Source organism: Myotis brandtii, unplaced genomic scaffold (assembly GCF_000412655.1).
Source record: "Myotis brandtii unplaced genomic scaffold, ASM41265v1 scaffold709, whole genome shotgun sequence".
NCBI classification, from domain to species: Eukaryota; Metazoa; Chordata; class Mammalia; order Chiroptera; family Vespertilionidae; genus Myotis; species Myotis brandtii.
The window spans coordinates 105,411-130,305 of record NW_005370782.1 but is presented as its reverse complement, the minus strand read 5'-3'; the positions used below and the strand labels follow the sequence as shown (position 1 = coordinate 130,305).

The following is a 24,895-nucleotide window of genomic DNA, read 5'->3' as shown; positions in this document are numbered from 1 at the left end:
CCAGCTCAATTCAGTTCTTACAGATCAAAATCAGGGTGTCAGCCAACTGGGCTCTTAACTGGAGGCTCAGGGGAAGAATCTACTCCAAGCTCAGGCAGAATTTAGCCTTATGCTTGTAGGTCTGAAGTCTTTGCTGGCTGTTGGCCAGCCGTCACTCAGCTAGAGGCCACTCTGATCCTTGTACATGGCCTCCTCCATCTTCAAAGCTAGCAATGGCACTTTTAATTCTTCTTACGCTTTAATTCTTTCTGACTTTCTTCCACCAGTTGGAGAAAACTCTGTTTTTAAAGAGCTCACCTATTTAGGCATGGCCCACCTGAATAATGTCCATATTTTATGATCGACTGTTTAGAAACCTTACTTATATCTGCAGTGTCCTTTTTTTTTTGCCATGAAGCAATATAATCCCCGGAGTGCTGTTCCATTATATGCACAGGGGAAGGAGTCACATAAGGATGAGGGTGATTAGGGGTTATTTTTAGAATCCTGCTTATCACATCAGTACTCAGGTAGGGTAGTTTCTGGGTAAGTGAGTCTATGGAACAGGAGAGTGAAGAGATGCCAGAAGCCTTTTGGGTCATTGGAACAGAAACATGATAGGAAATTTCACAAGTGGCCAGGGAAGCCTCACTGTAGTGAGGGTACCAAGAGTTGGTGCTTTCAAAGCAAAACCCTGATGTTCCTGCAGGAGCTTTGGTTGTCCATTATTTCTCTAAAGAAAACCACTCCCAAGTCCCCTGGAGATTAAGTGAAATTAAAATATTTTCCTCCTTTCATCTCCACCATGTCCCCCCAACCTCCTGCAAAAAAAGTGAACTTATATATGACTTCAATCCTCATCCAGCACTTTATTCAGGAGACTGTACCCCAGTTTCTTCTTTTCCAATTCTCTCCCCTTTTCAAGGCAACATGCCAGATCAACTCAGCAAAATATTTAAATTAATTGACACCAGAGTAAATAAATGATGGAGTCAAATCTTTCCTAAGGTACTTAATGTTCAACTAAGACAGCGGTTGTCAACTTGTGGGTCACAACCCCTTTGGCGGTCGAACGACCCTTTCACAGGGGTCGCCTAAGACCATCCTGCATATCAGATATTTACATTACGATTCATAACAGTAGCAACATTACAGTTATGAAGTAGCAACAAAAATAATTTTATGGTTGGGTCACAACATGAGGAACTGTATTTAAAGGGCCAGAAGGTTGAGAACCACTGAACTAAGAGCATGAAGAAAGAAAAGATCTGTGTTTGAAATATTTTAAAATTTAAATATGAGCATGCCTGGTGTCAAAAATTCAAACAACAAAGTGAATGATATTTTCAATACTTTTTCATGTTTTGTATATATTAGGTATTTACAAAGTTTTTATATAATTTTAATGTTTTGTATATAAGTAATTATAAACTTAATTATATACTTTATATCATAATACAGAAACACTTTTCAATATACATGCACCTCTTAAATTGGTTACAAATTGTATTAAGTTTTAGAGTAAGGTTAAAAATTAAAATTTAGTCGTAGTTGGTTCTATGGTATTAGCATGTTTAAGAAGAGGGATTATTTAATAAGTAAATGCCTCATCCAGAAAACTATGGTTTAAAATTAATGCATTATTTGTATTCCTTCTATATCTCAACAACTTTAAACCTCTATGTGTTTTGATCCTTATTTTTTCTCCCCCCGCCCCCCCCCCCCCCTATCCCTTTTTTCTTGAGGTCAATAGTCAGAATTAGACGTGAGGTGGAGTGTGGCCCAGCTGATAAATCCCAGGGTTGCTGTGACTGCTGGAGGCAGTGGCAGTGCTGGGGTTAAGGTCGCCGTGGTCAGGGACTTTGTAAAATGTATTCTATATACCCTTAAGGTATAGAAGGTTGATATAAAGCCAATCCTGAGTTTGTTATCATATTAAGATCTTTTTATAGAACAAAATGAGCCACATCCTTGACAATCTATGTTACAGCTGACTTTATTATATTCACATACATTTAGGAATGATGGTACGTGCCTTTATGCCTAATTTAATATTTTCAGATTTATTCCCTCCCCCCATTATTTTTTACTTAGCTAGGTTTGATACCTCTAGGATCCCCTGCCCCTGGTCAGAACTCCCATCAGTGATACATTTTCTGGAGTAAGATGCAGTAACTGTGAAATGGCTTTATTAGAAAGAGGGCACCAGGTCGATCTCCATACACTTATGTGAGCAAGACAATGAACTTCATGTGTAACTGAAGATAAATGATAAATCTTACAAAAGACCCAGTGGTCAAATTCCTTGATAAGTGGAATTTGATTATAGCTGTCTATCAGCTGATTTGTTGAAATCTGATTTTACAAACTTGACTTCTAAATTTGGTAGATGAGGCCATTTTTTTAGCCTATTCTGTTTTAGAGAGAACCATTTTGAAATATAACTGTCCTCTTAATCATCGCCTAATATTGTGGTGAATTCAGTTAGGAAATGCCGGCCTCATGGAGAAAAAGGCCTAACTCTATAATGTATCCTCTCACATGTTCTTGCTGTTATGTTATGTAAGTGCAAATTACATTTATTCATTCCTATCACATATTAGGAATTGTTTACATATATATTTTTACACAATCCTATCATATATAGAATACTTAATTGGAAATCTTTTATTTTTTTGTGTGAAACAAATTGTTTAAAATTTATTGGTTTGCAATGTATGTGATTTTAGGGAGTTAGGAGGATTTTACGTTCCTGTAGCAATGCAATTTCTATAATGTGCTACTCAGGAGAAGCAACATGGGTTACAGTAAGTCAATTACTATCTCAAATGTATTTGTGTATAATTTTAAGTTAATAAAATTATAAAATGTTTTTGTACAATGTGATAAAATATTAATCCATTAGGGAATTGTTTTTTTTTAAATTTGGTTTGTCTTATGTGTTCACATGGCACACATAAGACATGTTTTTAAAAAAATATATTTTTATTGATTTCAGAGAGGAAGGGAGAGGGAGAGAGAGATAGAAACATCAGTGATGAGAGTGAATCTTTGATAGGCTGCCTCCTGCACGCCCTCTACTGGGGATTGAGCCCACAACCTGGGCATGTGCCATGACCAGGAATTGAACAGTGACCTCCTGGTTCATAGGTTGACACTCAATTGTTGAACCACACCTGGATGGGCTGGGGATTGTTTTTGAATCTTAATTTACTCCAGATCATTTGTAGATGAATTCATCAAGTGGCTATGATTTTTTAAACCATTTCCATACCTGTTGGGATATTAGCAATTGAACCTAGTTGTTAAGTTGTGAGATGGAATTTGTCTGGGTAGGGCTTTTCAATATGTAATTGAAAACTATTCATTAATTAATAGTAGGCTATGATAATGTTATTGATTGTGAAAAAGTGTTTAGATAGAAGTTTAGTGATCATTTGCCCTCTTTAAAAACAATACAAAAATAGCTGTAGGTGCCTTATGAATATTGACAACCCCAATGCATTTACAGTGCAGCTGTACTTTAGCAACATACTGGTTTTCAACAGTTTCTGAATCTTCCTCCTTTCCTTTCCTCTTTATGTGCAGAAACTGGTGAAGGTTTTGTGCTGGTCTCTTGATACATCTCACTCCAAACTCTCCTGGAGATTGCATTCTTTCCTTAGGATGTAATCCTCACCCATCTGCTAACAATGCTTAAGCCTTTGCCCCTGACCTCTACCTAGAACTCTGCATATTAGCATTGCTTGTCTGTTTGGGTATCTTCAAGCTTGGCCTTTACAACAGTAGAAACATCTCTTCCCTTCTTTCTTAGGGGCCTGTAGGTAGCTAGAAAGCTGCAGAAGCCAAGTGAAGTTGGTTTTATCAGAAAGAGGTATTTGTATCAGAAAGAGCCGTGTTGCAGAGACCTCAGGGGCAGGAGTCCTTAGGAAAGAATAAAAAACAGAACTAGATGTTGAAAATCTCTCTCTCTCTCTCTCGCTCTCTCTCTCTTCCTCCCTTCCTCCTGCCTCTCTCCTGTCTCTCTTCCCTTTTCTCCTTTTCTCCATCCTTCCCTCTCTCTCACTCCCCATCTCTGCTACTGTCTCTGTATTTTCTTATTCTTTTCTCTGCTCCTCAGTCCGCAGGTCAAGAAATGGCTACTCCTTGCCAAGCTAACATGTCACATTCAGAGACTAACTTGCTGTTTCCAATTCCAAATTCTTGGGTCCTCAGAACCCACCTGGCAGCAGACCTGAGAGTTGGGATTGGCATGGGCATGTGAATTCTGCCTTTCCCTGTGTGCCCCCACCCCCACCCCCACTGGGCTTTAGGGTGCAAGTTTATAAAGGGTGCGGTTTTGTGGGAACACCTGTCACACTGAGACCTTGGTAGGCTCTGATGCTTCATTGGCTGCCTCTTTCCACTGCTACAGGGAAAGGGTACAATTTAATTTATTCATTCTGAGAACATGTATTAAGCCCTGCTTTATATCAAGCTCATAGACTACATACTTATCAAAAAGAATTTAGCATCTAGTAGGGAGGCAGCTCTGAATTTAAGCAAGCAAATAAAAATATGCCAATTACAAACGTGTTACGTTCTTCAGCGTAAAGAAACTGAGGTAGAAAACAATGCAAGATAGGAGACGGATTTATTTTTAAAAGGTGAAAGAGGTGAAGGGGTTAAGAAAACAAAACAAAACTCATAGACACAGACAACAGTATGGTGATTACCAGAGAGAAAGGGGTGGAGGGAGGCAGAAGAGGGTACACCGGAAATAAATGGTGATGAAGGAGACTTGACTTGGAGTGGTGAACACACCATACAATATACAGATGATGTATTCTAGAATTGTACACCAGAATCCTCTATAGTTTTATTAACAAATATCACCCCAATAAGTTTAATTTTTAAAAAAGAATGAGATGGAGTTAGCAGTAGAGGATATAGTTTCAGGGAACTTTTAAAGAAAAAAGATGTAGCTTGTGAGCAAGGGGAGGATGACATGGGAGGAAGTAGGGGCAAGAATATGATTTGTAGGTCACGGATTTTGGATTTCATCCCAAGTGTAGCCACAGTACACACTCATTAGCCGGGATGCTGATGTCATATAATCCATTAAGAAGTATTTATCTAGCCTTTAATTTATGCCAAACTTCAGTCTGGTTCCCTGAGGAGATTTAAAAAATAAGTCAAATATATAATCCTACGCAGATTTTTATTGAGGTTCGAGTCTCAGGTAGGAGGCAGGGGGCCCCCCACTGGGCCTGGGTATCAGGCATCTCAAAGTCACAGAGCCACAGAGCCAAGAAAGTCTGTTAAACTGCTCACAGGGGCTGAGTAAGAAGCTGCCCTGTGTCAGAGGGCTGCTGTATAGCGCAGCACTCACGGTGTGTCAAACCTCAGGAACCTTTTCAAATATCTGCTCAATTTCATCCTCATAGTAACCCTACGAGATAAGAATTCTTATCCCCACTGCCCAGATGAGGAAAGTGAGGCGCAGAAATAGAAACTGGCTGACCCGAGGCCACACGACAGGTAAGGGTCAAACCAGGATCGGAGTGCAGGGCGGGCTGCTCTTACCCACTACACAGTGATGTCTTGGCTGTCAGCCTTGACAGGCGGGCAGGACATCTGCTTGGTACAGGCTGGCAAAGGGGGTCGTAGAGAACGTGCTGACTTAAAAAATTGTGATTAAGTATTCTCTGGACTGTGTTGAGTTGGTGGTAAAATCAGGATATACAAGGGGAACTGTTGTCCGCAGGGGCCTGCAAACCAGGATCTTGGCTGCTTATTATGATTCTGTGTCTGACTTTGGAGGAATAGGCGATGTTGGATCAGTGAAAGCTGCTTCGGATGCTTGCTAGTGCCCTCCTTCCTTCACTTTCTGTTAGAAAGCGATTGTTCTAAACTTCCTTTTCTTCTAGATTTATAACATCCTCTAATGTACTTATACAGTTTAGGACAAAACAGATTATATCAAAACTCATATTAATAAAATAATAGAAAATGCAAGATATTTACTGGAATACATTTTAGACAATGGAGAGTTTACTTGGGATAGATTTTGTGGTATTTTTTGTACAACATTTGCTTTGAGGGAGGAAATGCAATTGTCACTTTCAATAATATTTAACTCAAATATGTCTCTGCATCTTTGCTTACCATGATCAGATCGATCCAAATGGAGAGTGTGAGTTAACTCATCTTCTTGACATAGCACAGTACAAAAGGGAAAGAGGATCTAATTATCATTGCATGCACTTTGGAAAGCAAAGGGTCTCCTTAAATTGGAAGTTGAACTAAGCAGTTTTGTTACCCTTCACTTTCTGTTATTTATTTAATATCAGGAAGTGGCTATTCTGTCTCTTTGGACTAGAGTTGCAAAGGCACCCCTGGGACCTTCTTGGGGTGATGCCCTCCCTCCTAGGTTACTGTTTTTACTATTTACTCTCTATTTAACTGTATCTCTGAAGTTATGTAATTCCATAATTTTAGGGATATGTTTAATGGAACATTCTGCATCAAAAGTGATTTATTATGGCATATTAATCAGGGTCTAATCAGGAAAGAGGAATGACGCAGTATTTTGAACAGAGACATTTTAACATAAATAATTATTAATAGTCACAAAGAATACCAGGGACTGGTTAATAAGAACTAAAGATAGAGGAATAAAAGATTAAGGAGCAACCACTATCCCTAGAGCTAAGGTAAGCTTCCCGAGGCACAGGTTCCCCCAGCACTAAGATCCTGACCTTATAGGAGAGCGCATAGCTGTGGTCAGGATGGTAAAGAAGCCGCTGTGAGGTGGGGCGGTATGGTGTTGCCAGAAATGTCTTTCTGGAGGCATTCTGTTACAAAACCATCCCGAGTGTCCCCGAGGAAGCTGCTGTCTGCTAGGTGCTGCTGCCTGCCATGCCCTGCAGGAGACAGGTGCTGGGGAGCCCCCCACGCTGCTGCAGTAGAGCACGCAACTGAGAAGAAACAGTCCTTTCTTCTACAGGTCTTTCCAGCACCTTTTATCCACACAGGTTAACATTGCAACAGCTGTTAAAAAAAATATTTAAAGAGACCATATTTATTTCCAGAGCAGGCAATGAAGGGTGGATTTGGAACTAAAAAACAATTCTATATAATAAAAGCCTAATATGCAAATAGACCAAATGACAGAACGACCAGTGGAACAACTGGTTGCTATGATGCACACTGACCACCAGGGGTTAGCTGCTCAATGCAGGAACTGCCCCCAGCCCGCAGGCCCCAGGACAGCCAAGGCAGGTGCCAGCGGGGGCCACCCTGATCACGCCGCCAGACGCCCCACAGAGGGAGGTGGTCAGTGGTGGCAGCAGGGTGATTGGGGGACGGGGCCAGCCGGTGAGTGGGCCGGCAATGCCCCCCACCAGGATTGCCCCACTGGTCGCCTACCACAGAGGGAGGCAACTGGCAGCAGCCGGCGAGCAGGTGGTGCCAGACCAGCCAAGGCGGGTGCCAGCGGGAGCCCCACTGATCGCCCTGCCGGTTGCCCCACAGATCAGCCCTGATTGCCGGCCAGGCCTAGGGACCCTACCTGTGCATGAATGTCGTGCACCAGGTCTCTAGTCTATAATAACAAAAGTGTAATATGCAAATTGACCAAACGGCTGAACAGCAGAACGACCTTCCGGACGAAGCTGGGGCTGCGAGGGCTGAGGCAGCCGTGGCTGTGAAGGCCTACCCTTGCACAAATTTCATGCATCGGGCCTCTAGTAAATTAATAACTGGCACGCATGGGAATCCCTACCTATTCACTGTCAGGGTTTGACCAAGGGCTTTCAAGCTGTTGGCCTGAAATTATTAGAAAATCAACTTATTTTTAATATGTAACTTATATATTTGATAACTTTTAAATAAATTGACTCACTCTAAGCACTCCTTAAGTCACATTTGTGTCACAACAAGTACTTTGAAACAAAATAATTTAATTATTTTTCTAGTATTTTATAATAAAACAAGATGGAAACTATTGTTCACAAAGCCATGTGTCCAATATTGTGTTAGAATAAATATTAGTTTGTAGTGAAAATAGCTTTTGACTTACTTTAAATATAGCAAATCAGTTTTTAAATGCTTTCGAACTACAATTAGATTTTTTTTAATGCTCACATGAAGATATGTTTTTATTGATTTTTTAGAGAGTGAGAAAAACATTGATCAGCTGCCTCTGTACACACCCCAATGGGGCTCAAACCCATAACCTAGGTACATGCCCTGACCGGAACCGGCAACCTTTGTGTGTGTGTGTGTGTGTGTGTGTGTGTGTGTGTGTGTATGGAATGATGTTTCAACCAATTGAGCCACTGGGCCAGGGCTGAACTACCATTAGATTTTGAGTGAGGTCCAGGGGGAGCAGGATTGATCATTCTTATTTACTATATGTTGCCAGCATCTGGCAGCGAGTGAGTGGCACATAGTAGATGCTCAGCTGGTTATCTATAAATGAAAATGGATTACTACTGCCCACGTTTGTAGGCAAACTATTTTTGCCACTAAAAATATAAGGAATACAAGAAATAGTTGTGTTTGTGTAAGACTTGTGTATAGAATAATATATAAGATTATAAAAAATTATATAAGGCATATTTCCTATCTATTATAGTATAATGAATTATTTCCCAAGAACTCTTAAAATCTTTTAAAAAATATGATAGTTTGAAAAACCACAGAAAACCTATGAGAAGAAAATATCCATGGTGACGCCATTATTCAAAGAGTTATTTCTCATAAAGACAGTGAATTTTACCAGATGCTGCAGTTACAAGTTCATTTTCAGGGAATAGTAATAACTGTTATCTTTAGTTGGTGAAGCTCTTCTTTTTGTCATCCTTGAGAGAGGATTTTCCTGATGTTGCTGCCAAATTCATCTGTTGAAGACATATCAATCTTGATGGAAAAGGAAACCTTAGAGAAAGAGCATGCTGATTATGTTTTATGTTAAAGATGGTAATATATGACTGTAGGAAAATGAAACAAATTTCATTGCTAAGAGACTAGGGACTACATTTTTGCCCAGTATTTTAGCATAATAATTGTTACTGATTCAGAATCCAGAGCACCGACTAATGGTAGTTTAGTTGCTGTAAAGGAAGATATAGAAGACAGGAGGAGAAATGAGGATTGGGTAGTCATAATCTTCAAATCTATCTATCTGTCTAAAGACAGTGGTATAGAATAATTGTTTCTATTGTCCGATGGCAATTACTTTAAGTTGGTATTTTCTTAATACCATCAGTAAGAATGATCTTTTTCCTTCTTAGCAAATAGTACAACTACTTCATTCTTATTGATAGGAAAAGAATAATATGAAATAAAATCTGTATTTAGATTGTATGGCAAGTGAATTTTCTTTATTTTGTAGTTATATAGTTTGTATATTTAATAAGGTCTGAATGATGCAACTGAACTCATAACTGATATAATACAATGATCATAATTAGTTCATATATATTGAGATTTCACTGAGCATCTGGCACTGTATTTCATAAAAACACTCTATAAATGGTTTTCTGATACTTTTGCTCTGTTTTATATTTGTTCCTTTTAACTTTAAATTGAACTTGCCAACGCCTTGAAATTTTGCAACTGCAAGAATGGCAGAGAAAAGGGCGAAGGGATTTTTTCCTCTTCTAATAACATAAGAAATAAAGGTCAAATGTTATAACAGCTACAACACCAGCGATACCAACAACAACACCCTAGAGTGGCCCGCATTCCTGAAGCTGTGGGAACACTTGGGTGAGGGAGGTAGTAATAAACATGTGAGTTCTTACTTGCCCTGTTCACTTGAACTATATCACCAACACAAATCTTTTAAGCTTAGGAACCCAAGCAAAGCACTGTGGATTCTCTGTTGTTTGCGAGTTGGTACACTAACTAAAATATTCTATAGTTTTTTTTGTCATTGATCACTTACTTATTCTATAATAAGTAAGAGCTTTTACTGTTAAAGACTATTGAATGTCATGTTGATTTCAGTGGATGAAAAAGCACAAAGAGGAAGATAAGCTTTTCAAATCCATAATTTCAGCCTTTGTAAGACGATGATTTGAATAATTTAGAGAAAGCTTAAAGAACTGTGATTTTCTGTTCAAAGTATTTTTTTGTTTGCATTCTTTTGGGACAAATATTTTTTCATACATTTTTATCTCTAATCTTGTTTTCCAGGCACTTTGGAAAGACATGAGACAGGAGAAAGAGCAAGAATTATTCTTAATTGTTGTGATGATTCTCAGTTTCTAAAGCCTGAGTCAGTACTTTCAGTTGCCTCAGAGACACAGAAGCACAAAAGTGTAGAGCAGAGACCCTCCAGCTCCTACCAGTTTGGGCCAATACCTTGCCCTGGTCTGCAGGTGGAGTCTTCCTGTAAGGTAAGTTCAAGTCAAGCTGCTGCTTAACAGGACATCCTCAACCCTGACTAAGAACTAATATGCCTTCATAAATATGTGGTGAGTGAATATCAGTACAGAAACAAGAACTCATATGATCTGCATCTACCAGACTTACCACCAAGTGATCTTGGGTTAATCGGGATATCTTTTTGAATGATTATTTCTCTTGATGTAGCATTCTTTTTGATAAAATAGGTTGTAGCTTGTAAAAATTGACCCAATTTTATATTAACTCTTGAACTCTAGATGAATAGTTTTCCACTGGTAAGAGGAAAGAAACCTACATTCTGTGGTCTAGGGTTTTTTGTTTGTTTGTTTTTTTAGGTGAGAGTATTTTACCTCTTTGGATAATGCTAATTACAAATAAACCAAAAATGTATCAGAAAAACTGGATCATTGTGGGGACAATTATTTAGATACACTCAGCATCACTAGGATCACCAGCTTTTTAGGTCTCCAATGTCTAGTTTAATGCCCAGAAGGTAAACTGGTTACTATTTCTTTCAGTTTTTTAAAGGACCTCAGAGCTACCCTTTAGCTAGTGATAATAGTATATATAGATTTTATTTTCTTTAGATAATTTTTGAAGAGTACACATAGTTTTGGGGAAAGGTTTTAAAGAGAACAACAACTACAATAAAACATTTTAAAAATGAGTCCAATTTGAAATGCTGGAGGAGTGGAGTTTGTGCCTCTGCCCAAAGAAAAGTCTTCGGGGAAGGAGAGGGCCAAGGTCTCAGAGGCTGATTAAAGAAACACAATATATTAGTGATGGGGAACAGATTTTTCTCAGATTCTGCTGAGGATAAAACAAGATAGAAACTGTTTAAATTGCAGTGGGAGGAAATTAGCTTCAAAGTAAAAAATAAACAGTCTTACTAAAATCATCTCTACAAGGCAGAAATCTTGATAGCTTCATTATATTTTAAAGAAAGAAGGCCTGTTTTGTCTGTTGGCTTGTTGATTTTAAATTCTTTATTTGCATTCCTTGACTGTAAAATGAGTAAAAGGAGCCCTAACCGGTTTGGCTCAGTGGATAGAGCGTTAGCCTGCGGACTCAAGGGTTCCAGGTTCGATTCCGGTCAAGGGCATGTACCTTGGTTGTGGGCACATCCCCAGTAGGGAGTGTGCAGGAGGCAGCTGATCGATGTTTCTCTCTCATCGGTGTTTCTAACTCTCTATCCCTCTCTCTTCCTCTCTGTAAAAAAAATCAATAAAATATATTTTAAAAAAATGAGTAAAAAAAGAAGCTGGATTATTTTAACTGCTACAATGTAGACCCATTGTACTGTCCTGGAAATGTTTGTTTAAAAAACTAATTTTCTAGAGAATGGGTGCCCAAAGACTGCCCCTGTTGCTTATTTAGAGCTTCACTGTTTAATATGGTAGCTGTTAACCACACATGGCTGTTGAGCACTTAAAATTTGCCTAGCACCACATGTTAAAATAAGATTTGGATATATAGGGTTCACCTACACTATAGCACCCTTCCTAGTGATAGAATAGAGAAATACACAATACAATGGTGAAGAAATATACAAGGCAATTTGCTTTTTGAACACATGTGAAGTGATACAAATTTTTGACAGAGGATACCCATTTCTCAGAAGGATGTATTTTACATATTTTACATATATATTTTAACTATCATGGAGTTAAATAAAATTTTTTGTAATAATACTATTTTTTTTTACATCTGCTTAATGAAGAATGTTCCTCTTCTCACTGTGTGGTATGGGTTTAAATATATTTTTGGTACAAAGTTGCCTCAATGTTGAGGAACACTCTGAAAAGCCTATCACAGCTTTGTTTCCGAACTAATTTAGGAGGTCTCCGCGTCACCAGGAAGAGTAGGAAACACACCATTCAGTGACTCCAGCTGTCCTCTTGCACACAGAAGCAACCTTGAATTTCCTCACAGGACTTCAAAGCCTGGCTTGTAGCGAAACATTCGTTGGACGTAAATCAGAGGCACAAAAGGAGAATGCTCGTATTTCATGGTGCGTGGCCGGCTGAAGCCCTGCATTGTGCCGCACGTGCCGGTGGGGAGTGCCAGCACCAGAAGGGCACTGTTCTGACTCGTGTGACAAATGCAGTTAACACCAGATCCATATTAATGTTGTCAAGTTCCCCTGATGTATTTAAACAGATTTTAATTATTTTCATCGTCCAAAGGCCTGCAATATACAGCCTAATAGTTCTTCGAAGAAAGCTCACTTAATGTGGGAATGTAAAAACCTCTCATAAAAATGAAACTTTTATATTGGCCTTAGTCATTGACATAGGTTATTCATCAAGTCAGCAATTTGTGTGGCAAAGTGCCATTTGAATAGTGTATTGTTAGGATACTTATGGTCCACTTGACAAGGGCTCTTGCTGTAAATAGTGCAATTTGACTCCAGCTGTTAAAGAGTGGCTTTGACAGCAGCCCAATAGAAAGGAGATGCCTTCCTGCACCGCCGAAAATCAATATTGGGTTCTTGTTCCTAGTAACCTGTTCTTTTCTCTTCTGTACATATATAAATGACCATCAAGGGTTTAGAAGTGGAAGTTTAAATATTATTTTAAATGCAATTGACTTTGAGTTTCAAATGAAGGCTTGTGATAAAATGGTACAAGTGCAGAGTTTTAGGATATTATTTCCACCCCCTGGCTCGTGTTTAGTCACAATTACAGTCCAGTTGAATTTGGATTCTCCAGCTTCAGTAGAAAAGAATTAACGTGAAGCATGGACTCAAAATCGTGTGCCTATTCTATACAGCCAGCGTATGTGTTCTTTTTGATTCCTTTATTAATTTACCGTCTGCGTCCCTCCCATCTTCTCTGTGTGTATACCTTTTTGTAGAGATGGCGGGGTTCTTTGTGGCTGTGCCCATGGCAACACCCACAGATGTTGACAACCAGGAATGTCCTCAGTGTTGTCCAGGATTTCCCTAAAGCAGACTCTTGCTGGTTTTGAAGAGTTTCCTAGCAGTTTACAGCAATACAAGGTTGTTATGGTACCTGACTGTCAGTAATAGATTTTGAATCTGTTAATTATAATAACTATATGCAAGGGATCTTTTTTCATTGGGTTTCTCCACTGTGTTAGCTGTTACATTTAAGACAGAGTGCAGGAAGTGAAATTATATACTCAAGATGATAAAAAAAAATGTTTCAAGAGTTGCATTGAATAAAAAATATTCCAGGTATAAAATCCTTTTAGTTCACTGTTGATTTCCCAAGATTGCAGATATGACTTACTTAAATCATTTCTAGTTTTGACTGAATTTGATTTTGAATTTTATTGTTGTTTGCCTGAGATATCATAAATCTTTGTCTAAGGTGTGCTGAGCAGGATTTGAAAGAGCTGTCATTTTTAACATGGAAAATGCTGGTAAAATGTGAACTTTTTCAAAAGGCTTTTCCAGTGAAAGCTGTTAAAGGAGCCATCTTCCTATTAATAGCCAACTCTGAATTTATTGAATTTGTGGCAGAGATTGCAACTGAAAATTCATTAAGCTGATAATAATAATTGTGTACAGAGACCTTTAAGGCTGATTTAAGGTCAGTGTTATTGTTTTTATAATTGCTGATAGGCAGTTGTGATTTCTACCAGAGAAAGAATTTGTTCTGCTTTGGTTTTAGCTGGTTTCAAAAAATGTTAGCTCTTCTGTTAACTCCAAAGTAAACCTCTTTACTAAATGAATGCTTATGTCATTTCTAGTACTAGATTTAAACTAGGTTTATCTCAGTTTCTCCTTCTAACCCCACAATATTCATTAATTCTTAAGAAACATGAGAATTTTAAGATTATAACTTTCTTTTTGAATTAAACATTCTGATATAGTCATCAATTGACTTGTGGGCTGGGGATTCTAGTGTAGAAATATGAATAAAAGGCACTATAATTTTGTAGTTAGTTTAACATAGGGACAATGTTGCATAATTTATCAAGCATATCTTTAAATTTGCATTAATAATTTAATGTAGATATTTTAAAACTATGAATTCTATAATCATCTCAATCCTATATAACCCACCCATAACCGTTTACAGACATTTTCCTCCCTCACTTCTTCTTTTTTCCCTACTTTTTATTCTTCTTAGTTGTAAATTGTTTTTGCTTTTTAAAAACCTGTGATGTTTATAAGTTGGTTAAGAACCAGCTATTTGTAGGACACAAAGATGAACCTATTCATCCCACTGAAAGGAGTTTGTAAAGGCTGGGATAGAAATTCACTTCAATGGACTTGAATATTCTGTTATTGAGCAACTTCATGGTTCTGATTAAAAGGTGATGTTAAATGTTACCCCTTTACAGAGACTTGGCATTTCCTTGGTAACCAAGTTGTTGTCCTGCATCAGTAATATCTTGTGTTTATATCCTATTTTTGATGACTACCACAGAGGATGATACTGTCAGGTGTAAAAAAAAAAATGAAGTTTGTAGAAATTCGGATGTTGAGTTACCTAAAAGGGTTAGTGGCTTCTACCAGGAAAGAAAAGAAGGAAAATAAAATCTTTCTTCTTGAAAGCTGGTAATCTCACTTATTGACTGAAAGGACCATCTGGACCCATTTAAAGGAACCCCAACAGGCACTCCTTCTGTTCCAATGACTTATGTTGAAGCTGGTCCTAAGAGAGCAGCAAATGCAAAAATGTAACAGGAAGCAATTCTCAGGAAAAAAAAGGCATTTATTCTAATGAAATATTTTCCCTATGCTGGTAAAAACAAAACGTATTAAGACATTTGCTTTATTCATTGATACTAGGAGCATGAACTTATTGAAAAAGATATCCAACTAATATTCCCATCTGTTTTTCTGAATTGCATTGAATAGTGACATCCTGGAGGCACAGCCAGTTCCCTGAATCCCCAAATGGCATGCATGACATTAAATACAATTTATGAGTAAGTGACATTATTTGTAATTTTCTACATACTATTAAGCTTATGAAAATGGCTGCTTTAACCCTAAATTAAAATATCCTGCATAAGCTTGTAGTCTAAGTATGCTTATTCATACCAGGTATAAAAAATGCTCATAAGAGGCTGCTAGGAGCAGCTGGGGCTTCTTATACACACATTAAACTCCAGGCATGTCCACATAGCACTGATCATTTTAGTTGTTTTTTCTGCTTGTTTTTGTTTTTTGTCTTTACATGTTGTCTAAGACCTGATGGTTTTTCAAAGGCCATTTGAAATGGAATACAGCCGTGCTCACCTTTCTTCCTTTCTTCCCAGCTCCCACTAGAGGTCTCTGCTCATTATACAAAACTTGGCCTCCATTTACTCTCAACATTTTTTTCTTTTTGCTCCTTGAACTAAAACATTAATCTGGGTGCATAATAAGTAGTAATGGAGGGGTATGGGGTTTGCCAGAACCTTTCTTTTTAGCCGGAGCATGTTAGAATGCCAAGTGGTCAAGATACCTGTTCTCTCCTTTCCTTTCTTTCCTTTTGGAGCCCAGTCTTGACTGAATCATATGTATATCGGTTCCTGTCTCTGCTGTCTTAGCCCCAGTGTAGCTGAATCCACTGATGGATGGCCCCTGCAGCCAGGCTCCGACCTGCCCGATTTCTCTCACTGCTGGGTTCCCATGTTGTCCCATCTTTATCTCCCCGCCTTATTTTCTTGAACATTCATTGCCAGCTAAGCTTGGATCTGATGCACTACCAGGTAGTTTGGGTTATTTCTGTAGTCCCAGGTTTTCAGAATTCCTTGTGTTTGCTGTGATTAATTGATGAGACTTAACTTTTGCTGGATCTCTGATTTTTAGTTTCTCTGTCTGATGACCTGGCTTAGTATACTTCTTCCTTCCACGTTGCCTCTCTAGGAACCAGAATCCTCAATCCCCATCCTCTCTGATGACCACTCGTGGTTCTTCTGCCTGCACCCTTCGAGGTGGTGGAAGTTTAGTGTTAATTTGCTGTGTAGCAAATTACCACAAATGTAGGTATGAGCTTAGAACAATACACATTTATTATATCACCATTTCCCAGGTTCTAGGAGTCTGGCATAGCCTGGCTGAGTTCTCTGTTCAGGGTCTCACATGGCTGATATCTGGGTGTGGGCTGGGTTGCTATGTCATCCGAAGCTGAGGGTCCTGTTCCAAGCTTATTCAGGTTAAGGGTGGAATTCAGTTCCTTGTGGTGGCAGGACTGGAGCCCTATTTATTGGTGGCTGTTGGCTAGGGGTCACACACTCCTTGCCACATAGTCCCCTTTATCTTTAAACAAGCAGTGGAGAACTTCTTGTGTATAAAGTCCCGTCATACTTTGAATCTCTACTTTCTTCCTCTGCCACCCGCTGTAAAGAACTCTCTGCTTTCAAAAACTCCATGTGATTAAGTCAGGATGACTCAATCTCTCTATTTTATTTTATTTTATTTTTTTTAATCAATGGCTTTATTTTTTTTAAAATATATTTTATTGATTTTTTTACAGAGAGGAAGGGAGAGAGATAGAGAGTTAGAAACATCGATGAGAGAGAAACATCGATCAGCTGCCTCCTGCACATCTCCCACTGGGGATGTGCCCGCAACCCAGGTACATGCCCTTGACCGGAATCGAACCTGGGACCTTTCAGTCCGCAGGCCGACGCTCTATCCACTGAGCCAAACCGGTTTCGGCAATCTCTCTATTTTAAAGTCAACTGGTTTGGAACCTTAATTGCATCAGCACAATCCCTTCAGCACAGTACCTAGTGTTTGGATGACTAACTGGAAGAAGGTATATTTCACCAGGTTCTGGGGTCTTGGGGGCAACTCTATGATTGTGCCTACAGATGGGAACTGCTATTTGAGGACCATTATTCTCTTCTGATTCTGGGACATTTAACCTGTGCCTAAATGCTCTGATGAGCTGTTATGAATCAAGACTCCTGTTTGTCTTTGGGCCTCTTCCCCTGTCTGTTCCTTTGAGGAGTTGACCTGTGGTAGAGCAGATCTGTCTCTCTTGACTCTGAGGCCAAACCCTGTTATGCAAAAAATCATAGTGTGATATTGATCGTGTGATTCTGTGGCAGAGTATGAAATGAATAATGGGAGTCCTGTCTCTGCCTACATGATTATCACGAGGCTTAAGTGAGAAAATAATTTTATAGTTGATAGGGCTCTCCAAATCTGAGAAGTTACCTGAATCCAGAACTTTCACAAACTTTGTGATCATATGATTGGCAGTCCAACATTTTTTATTATATTTTATTCAACTCTGCCATTTATAGTTAAAGTCAAGTTCATAGGTAGTAAAAATTTGTTTGTATGTAAGCCCTCTTAAGCATATTTTTTATGCTTCAATGTTCAATTATGCTATTGATCAGCTTAGCCAATCCTTAGAACATTCTTTGACCTTAGGCATGAAATTTCTGGTGTTATTAAGAATGTCTGGAATTAGTAATTATAACAGAAAACTACCAGTGCTGAGGATATTTTATACAAATTTTTATGATAATCCCATTAATCGTAAGTTATGCCATTGAAATATACATCTGACTTAAATGATCTACTCTTCTATCTTACTCAAAAGAGCAGTTAGAATCAGGTACAGAAAATTCAGTGGCACATAGCACCCCAGATGATGGTTTGCTTCACTAGTATTGAGGCCCAGTAATGACTTTTTTTGCCTTAAAATAGTATTCTCTGTTCATTGATTCTAGAACTAAGCTCTTGCATTCTAAAACATTATGTTATTATTCTTTATTAAAATTCATTTTTGTATCAGGAATTATCAAAAATATAAGGATTAAACCTAAGGATTTGGGCCCTTATTTTATCTATCTACAAAAAAATAAAGCATTGTAAGTAATGCTTAATTCATAGGTAAATCATTAAGTACAATAGAATTAAGCAGTATAATCTACAAGATACTCAGTACTTCATTACCTATAAATGATACAGCATATCCCATAAAGCTTTTGCCTGATATCTTCTTGATAAATCATTTAATATGGTTGTTTCTAATTCTCATTCTCAGGAGATGCTGAATTTCATTCAGAGAAAACATGCAACACCATATTATAATTAAAAGTTTCCTCACTTGAGAATTAAAGCAGGTGTAGCCAGTAGTCAAAGATTGATACCTGGGGGAAAATTTTAATTGGTTTTCACTATTGTCTGGTGACATTTTGTTTGTTTCCAAATTTTGGACACCTTAATGCATAATCAAAACCTAGAAAATATCCGCTCTAATATTTCAAAATGTTCATAAAATTCAAATGCTAACTAGTATTATTACTGTGTGATTTTTATTTTATCTCCTAAACTGGAAACCGAATCTACTCTTTTCTTAGCAAGAATGCCTTCTGAGTTTTAAATGTGATTTTGATACTATCTTGGGGGTAGGGTAAATGTCCTGTAAAGGTTACACACACTCTTCAGCCACATGATTTTCCAAACTGTTGAACTCACATCACAGTTTATGAATTTGGCTTTTCAACTTCCACTAGCATGACCTGGATGAGAAGAAAAGAGGCTTGGATATGGACATTCAATTATATAACCTGTGTTGTATTCATCCTTGGAATACAATCCAAAATTATGAAGCACACATGAAAAATATATTGAAAAATTTTAACTGTATATTTGGCACCATCACCCAGATATTTAATTCCCAGCTACCTGGCCTCATTAAAGAAACGCATATTCGCCGTGCTGCTGGTCTTCTGCCAGGCTCTTCCCTCTGATTCTTTACCGTGAAGTCTAAGCTTCGATGGCACTTCCCTATCAAGTGAGTAGCAGCCCACCTTCCATTCTCTTTCTGGCATCCTTTTTATTTTACTTTTTTATCTTTGCCACCATCTTGCTTGGAGGCACGTGGACAAGGAAGAGCAAACCCTCAATTCAAAGGGGCCAATGATCTGCTTTACTAGTTTATCACAATGCCATCACCATCTAGCATATGTAGGACACAAGCCAGGCATTCAGAAATATTTGTTGAATAAACCCATGGACTAAATACTACTAAAGTCTAGACATGAAAAATAGGTGGTAAGAAAGTGGAGGATTCTTCCTTTTTTGAATTGTAAGGGAAAAAATGAAAAAATAACTGCCCAAAGAATACATATTTAGTCAGTCATTTGCTTTCAGTCAAAATTGGGTTTGCATGTGACTTGATCTTACAGAGGAGCGTAGTAAAAATAGTCAATAACAGCAAAGAGGCTGTTAAAACACAAAGCTACCCCACTGATATTTAGACACCAATCCCAATCAATTCAAAAGTTTATAAGGCATATTGATAAGTAGACCAGTCCAAATCAATTCAAAAGTTTATAAGAAAAAAATATATTAAACACTGGTGATGAAATTTGGTATGTTTAGTACATTGGGGAGAAATGATTCACTATAGGTAAGATGGGCACAACAGTGAGCTGATATAGATTTATAAAGAAAGATTAAAAGAGAGTGTGGTTATATGGTTTCTTATACCAATAACCTTTATATTATTGCCCCATTCACTTGTCCTTAAATCTCAGACTCCTTTTTCTAGTAACAAAATTACCTAAAATAAACACTCAAAAATAGCCTGAGGATTATATTGTATATCATGGGCCCTCTGCTTCCCTTAAATAATTACTTTACTAAGACCTCTCCTCAATGCAAAAACCCTGAAGCCAGCTACAATCTAATCAATGGGTTTGTAATAACTTTTAGAAATGTAAGTGTAATAAATATGAAGAGGCCTGATTTATGTTTTATTTCCCAGATGCAGAGTCTTTGGCACAATTCTGCATCCCTCCAGTGGCAAGCATTGCTTCCTACTTTCCTAGATTAGTTGAAAATTGCAGAAATCTCCCTCTCATCACAGGTTGGTGAAGAGAGGACTGATTCTATTCTGTGATGTGTATAACAGCAAATGCTTGTATGTAACTCCTTATTGCAGGGACATTAGGTAGCATGCTGGATTAGCAGTCCCAGGAGGTTTCGAGCCTCATGGGGATTCTCTTCCTTGTCTGCTTGCCTCCAGGGAGGAGGTGACTCAGTGACAGGGGACAAGCCAATGCTCCTCCTTGTGACTGTCCTGATGACTCTGCTCTCTATGCATCTCTTTCTGCCCAATCTCATGTACAGGACATGGTCTACTCTCCACCTGTTTAAATCCCACCCACATTACAGCATCTGTCTGCACTATTTAACATGCAACTGCTAATTAACTATGAATTACCTGGTTATTTTTTCAAGTATTTATCTGTCTTATCTTCTCAATTAGGCCTTAAGCTCATTGGAAATAAAAAACTGCTGTGTCTGTATGTTATGTAAATTTTGTAGCATGGAATAAAGAACAGAATACTTCATTTATTCAGCAAATATTTAATGAGTACCTAGTATGTGCCAGACACTTTTCTTTAAAAAAAAATATTTTTTATAGACTTCAGAGAGGAAGGGAGAAGGAGAGAGAGGTAGAAGCATCAATGATGAGATAATTATTGATCAGTTGCCTCCTGTGCACCCCCTACTGGGGATCAAGCCGGCAACCCGGGCATATGCTCTGACAGGGAATCAAACCGTGACCTCCTGGTTCATAGGTCGATGCTCAACCACTGGGCCAGGCCTAGATATGTTTCTTGATACCAGTACTTTCAACAAAGTCCTGGAGCTCATGCCACTTAACATTTCTGGGGAGAGGGATAGACCATAATTTAAACAAAACAAAACCACGACAATGTCAGATAGTGATAAAGCCTCTACAGGGAATTAACAACAGGTGGTGTGATAGACATGCCTAGAAATTTAGTCTAGACCAGTGGTTCTCAACCTGTGGGTCGCAACTCCTTTGGGGGTCGAACAACCCTTTCACAGGGGTCGCCTAAGGCCATCGGAAAACACATATATAATTACATATTGTTTTTGTGATTAATCACTATGCTTTAATTATGTTCAATTTGTAACAATGAAATTGGGGGTCACCACAACATGAGGAACTGTATTAAAGGGTTGCGGCATTAGGAAGGTTGAGAACCACTGGTCTAGACTGAGTGGTCAGAGGATAAGGTAGCATTTATACTGTCTGAAGGAGAAGAAGAAGCCAGCTAATCATGTGACTAGCAGAGGGGAAAATATTCTAGGCAAAGTGAAGAGCCTAAAGTAGCAATGAAGCCAAGGCCAGTGTGACTGGAAAGAAGTGCATGGGGAGAGAATTAGAAGTCCATATTCAAGAGTGAGGTGGTGTAGACCATGCTGGGTGTGGTAATCCAAAGTATGGAGCTTGACTTTTATTGTAAGTAGTAAGGGGAGTCTTTTCATTTTACTCAAAAGAAGTGATGGGATCTGATTTATTGTTTTGAAAAGATCACTTTGGTTGCTATGTGAAAAATTATATTAGCAGAGAGGCGTGTCAGAAAGAGGAAGCTATTGCATAGTTGCATCAAGAGGAGGAGATTATTGGCTAGGTAGAAGAGGGTAAAGGGGGGATAGCTAAATGGTGACAGAAGGAGATGACTTTGGGTGGTGAACACAATACAATATGCAGATAATGTATTATAGATTGTACATTTGAAACCTACATAATTTTATTAACCAATGCCACCCCAATAAATTTAATAAAAATTTTAGAGAGAGAGAGAGAGAGAGAGAGAGAGAAATTGTTAGTTGTTGTTGAGATTTTGAACACAAAATTGGTAAAGACCCTGATAGAATATATGTCCCCAAAGTGCGGGGAGAACCCCTGTAGATGGTGAGCTGATGCTGCCCACGGAATGCTGGAAATAATGTTAGGTCTAAAACTGGATGGATACGCTTTTGCTATGGGGAAACATCAGACCCAAAAGCCCAGTAGGGGATTAATGAGAAGCTGTTATGACTGGAGGTAGAATTTACAGTGGTAATGGTGGAGGATGACTGTGTCTTATACTCCTGCAGGAAAAGAAAGTCTTTGAACCTGGCCTTGGACATCTGAGAGCAACTTATATTTGTAATGGAAAATAAAATAGGTGACATGCAAACAACCAATATAACCTTATAGTAGAGTCCTTTGTTAAAATAAAACTTTCCTGAATCAAGGGGATTTAACACCTTAAATTGCATGATTTATATTTACATTGTGGTTTTTGCTATAAAAATGTTTCTGTATACATTTAAAATTTCTGTTAATTTAGAACAGGCCAAGGGTTGGCAAACTTTCCCTGTAAAGGGCCAGTTGTAAATATTATTGGCTTTGTGGGCTATATGGTCTCTGTTACAGCTACTCAGCTCTTTATAATATCCAGATAGCCATAGATGATACATTTTTCTGTGTTAAAATAATATTTTTTTTTTAAAAAGGTGGTAGTCAATATTTAGCCTGTTGGCCATGGTTTTCTAAACTGCAGTAGGCAGGACTGTGATTAGATTCCATTATAATTCAGTGTAATAGGCCATAAAAAGAGGACTAGAAGGTTTTCACTGGAAAAATTACATTTGTTTTTTGTTATTAACAGATAATATTGTAATGCTCCCTCTTTGCTAAATTTTATAAATGTTTTCACTCAATTTTTGAGCCCTGATTTATAAAATCTATTTGGGCTTTTTGGACATTTTTATTTCCCCCACTCTTAGTTCTTTAAGGTAGTCTTCAAACTTGGTCTTTTTGAGCAATTACTGGATATAAGCAATTTATAGTTCTATGGTCCTTTGAAAGAACCCATGTCTTCAGGCATTTCATTAACTTTAGTTTAAATTATACACTTTTTTTTTCTTTTTCACATGAGGGTATTCTCTAGGTATTGATTTCAATTTAATACATATGTGTTAAATTGAATTGGCTAAGATATCTGGTGACTACATTGCAACATATACCCCAAATCTATATTTGGCTGGTTATTCTTTATGTAAATACACATAAGAATCACTCCAAAGAGAAAGCACTGTTTTGTTGGTGGTGGTGGTAGTGTTTTTTGTTTATTTGTTTGATTGGTGTTTTTTTGTTCTTTGGTCTATTTTGTGGCAAACCAATTCTAAGTTATTTTTTCTTCAACCTACATCCTTTCTGACCTCTTGGCCAATTATAAGCTTATTAGTATGATGTTTGAAAAGCATCAGCGTGATGCCACTGACATGTCATAGTTGGGAAGCAAAGGTGTTAGCCGTAAGTCAAATTAGCATATCTACAGCACATGTCTTTTAATTAGTTTTCATCTCTAGGGGGTGAGTACAGAGTAATTTAGCAACCTTACTTGTTATCTTAATTGACAATTATATACAGAGAGAAGTACAAAAATTGATGAAAACAGTTGCAATTTAAGGAGAGTATATGACATAGTATCTTTTTGCCACATATAATTTAGCTGCTTAATGAAATTGCTTTTGAATTTGATATTGAGTACCTTTTTCTTAGTGTCACTGAAGCTTTTTAGAGGATGAAAATCAAACCAAATTTTAATTATGATGTGTTTGTTCAGCTACGGCCACCTTTCCGAAAAGTAGTGGGAGGGGACGTGGTTTCAGTGCCTTCTAGAAATTTCTAAGAGAAACAAGGCACATAAGCATGAGAGATCCCATTTTATGTGGTGGAAAGAGCATTGGGGTGGGATAGTCAATTTGTGTTCTAATTTAAACTGTGGCCCATAAGTAGTTGGGCTAATTAAATCAATGGCTGTATGAGTTTGAGCCAGTCACTAAGCCTCTCTTTGCTACTGTGATAGTGTGATATAATAAGAAGTATATATTTTGGTCTTCATCTATGGTTCCTGACACACAGCTCCTAAAACCCTTGGAATTCCCTAAGCTATAAGAGCCATAAGGGTGTCTTCTGTTATTCATATCAAGCCTTTTCAACCACATGGGAGTTTATGTTAATAAGATGATTTCTGGAATGGCCCTGAATAGCCTCTGAATGGGGGCTGGTTGCAACCAGCTGAACTAGCCACGTCCATTGAGGGCTAGAACTTCTAGCCCTACACACTGACCTCCAGGGCAGGAGCGGAGTTGGAGGTTGAATTAATCACTAGTGGCCAATGGTTTAATCAATCATGCCTATGTAGTGAAGCTTAATAAATACTGAAAAGGAGAGGGTTCAGAGAGCTTCCGAGTTGTTGAGCACATAGAGGTCCTGGGAGGGCGATGCACCTGTGATTTCGGAGGCTCATGGGGAGGCCGAGAGAGGCCTCAACCCTGTGGCAGTGTCCAGGTCCTTTACTGAGACAGAAAGACTCAGTAAAACACAGAGGTTTGATCAAAGTGAAAGCACACACAGATAAGGGAGTGCAGGCAGACTCCAGAAGCGAGTTGCTTCACAGAGCCTGGGGCCTAGGCTTAAGTTTGGGGCTAGAGAGGAAGAACTCAGGAAAGGGCAAATTTTGGGTGGTCCTGGGTGGAGTTGAGGAGGGGTAGGTGAAGCACCTTCTTCACAACAAGAAGAGGGATTTTTGTCTTCATTTGGTTCTCTTGGGAAGTGTCATGGCATTGGTGCATGTTGGGTACTGGTCTATCTGCAATGCTAATCTACACTAATAAAAGAGAAACATGGTAATTAGCGTACGACTGCTACCCTTCCCATTGGCTAATCAGCATATCCTTATGCAAATTAACTGTCAGCCAAGATGGCAGCCGGCA

At 38.4% G+C, this 24,895-nt stretch overlaps 1 protein-coding gene across 3 annotated transcripts in view; it reads left to right on the top strand.

Annotated features, from left to right (window-relative positions):
• The window catches only part of WDR72 (WD repeat domain 72), a 182,005-nt gene that overhangs the window by 52,859 nt on the left and 104,251 nt on the right, over positions 1–24,895 (top strand). For all 3 annotated transcript variants that reach the window (XM_014530071.1, XM_014530069.1, XM_014530070.1), the window contains exon 14: positions 10,165–10,367. In XM_014530071.1, the coding sequence (XP_014385557.1) occupies positions 10,165–10,367 (203 nt within the window). The remainder of the gene's footprint in view (positions 1–10,164; positions 10,368–24,895) is intronic.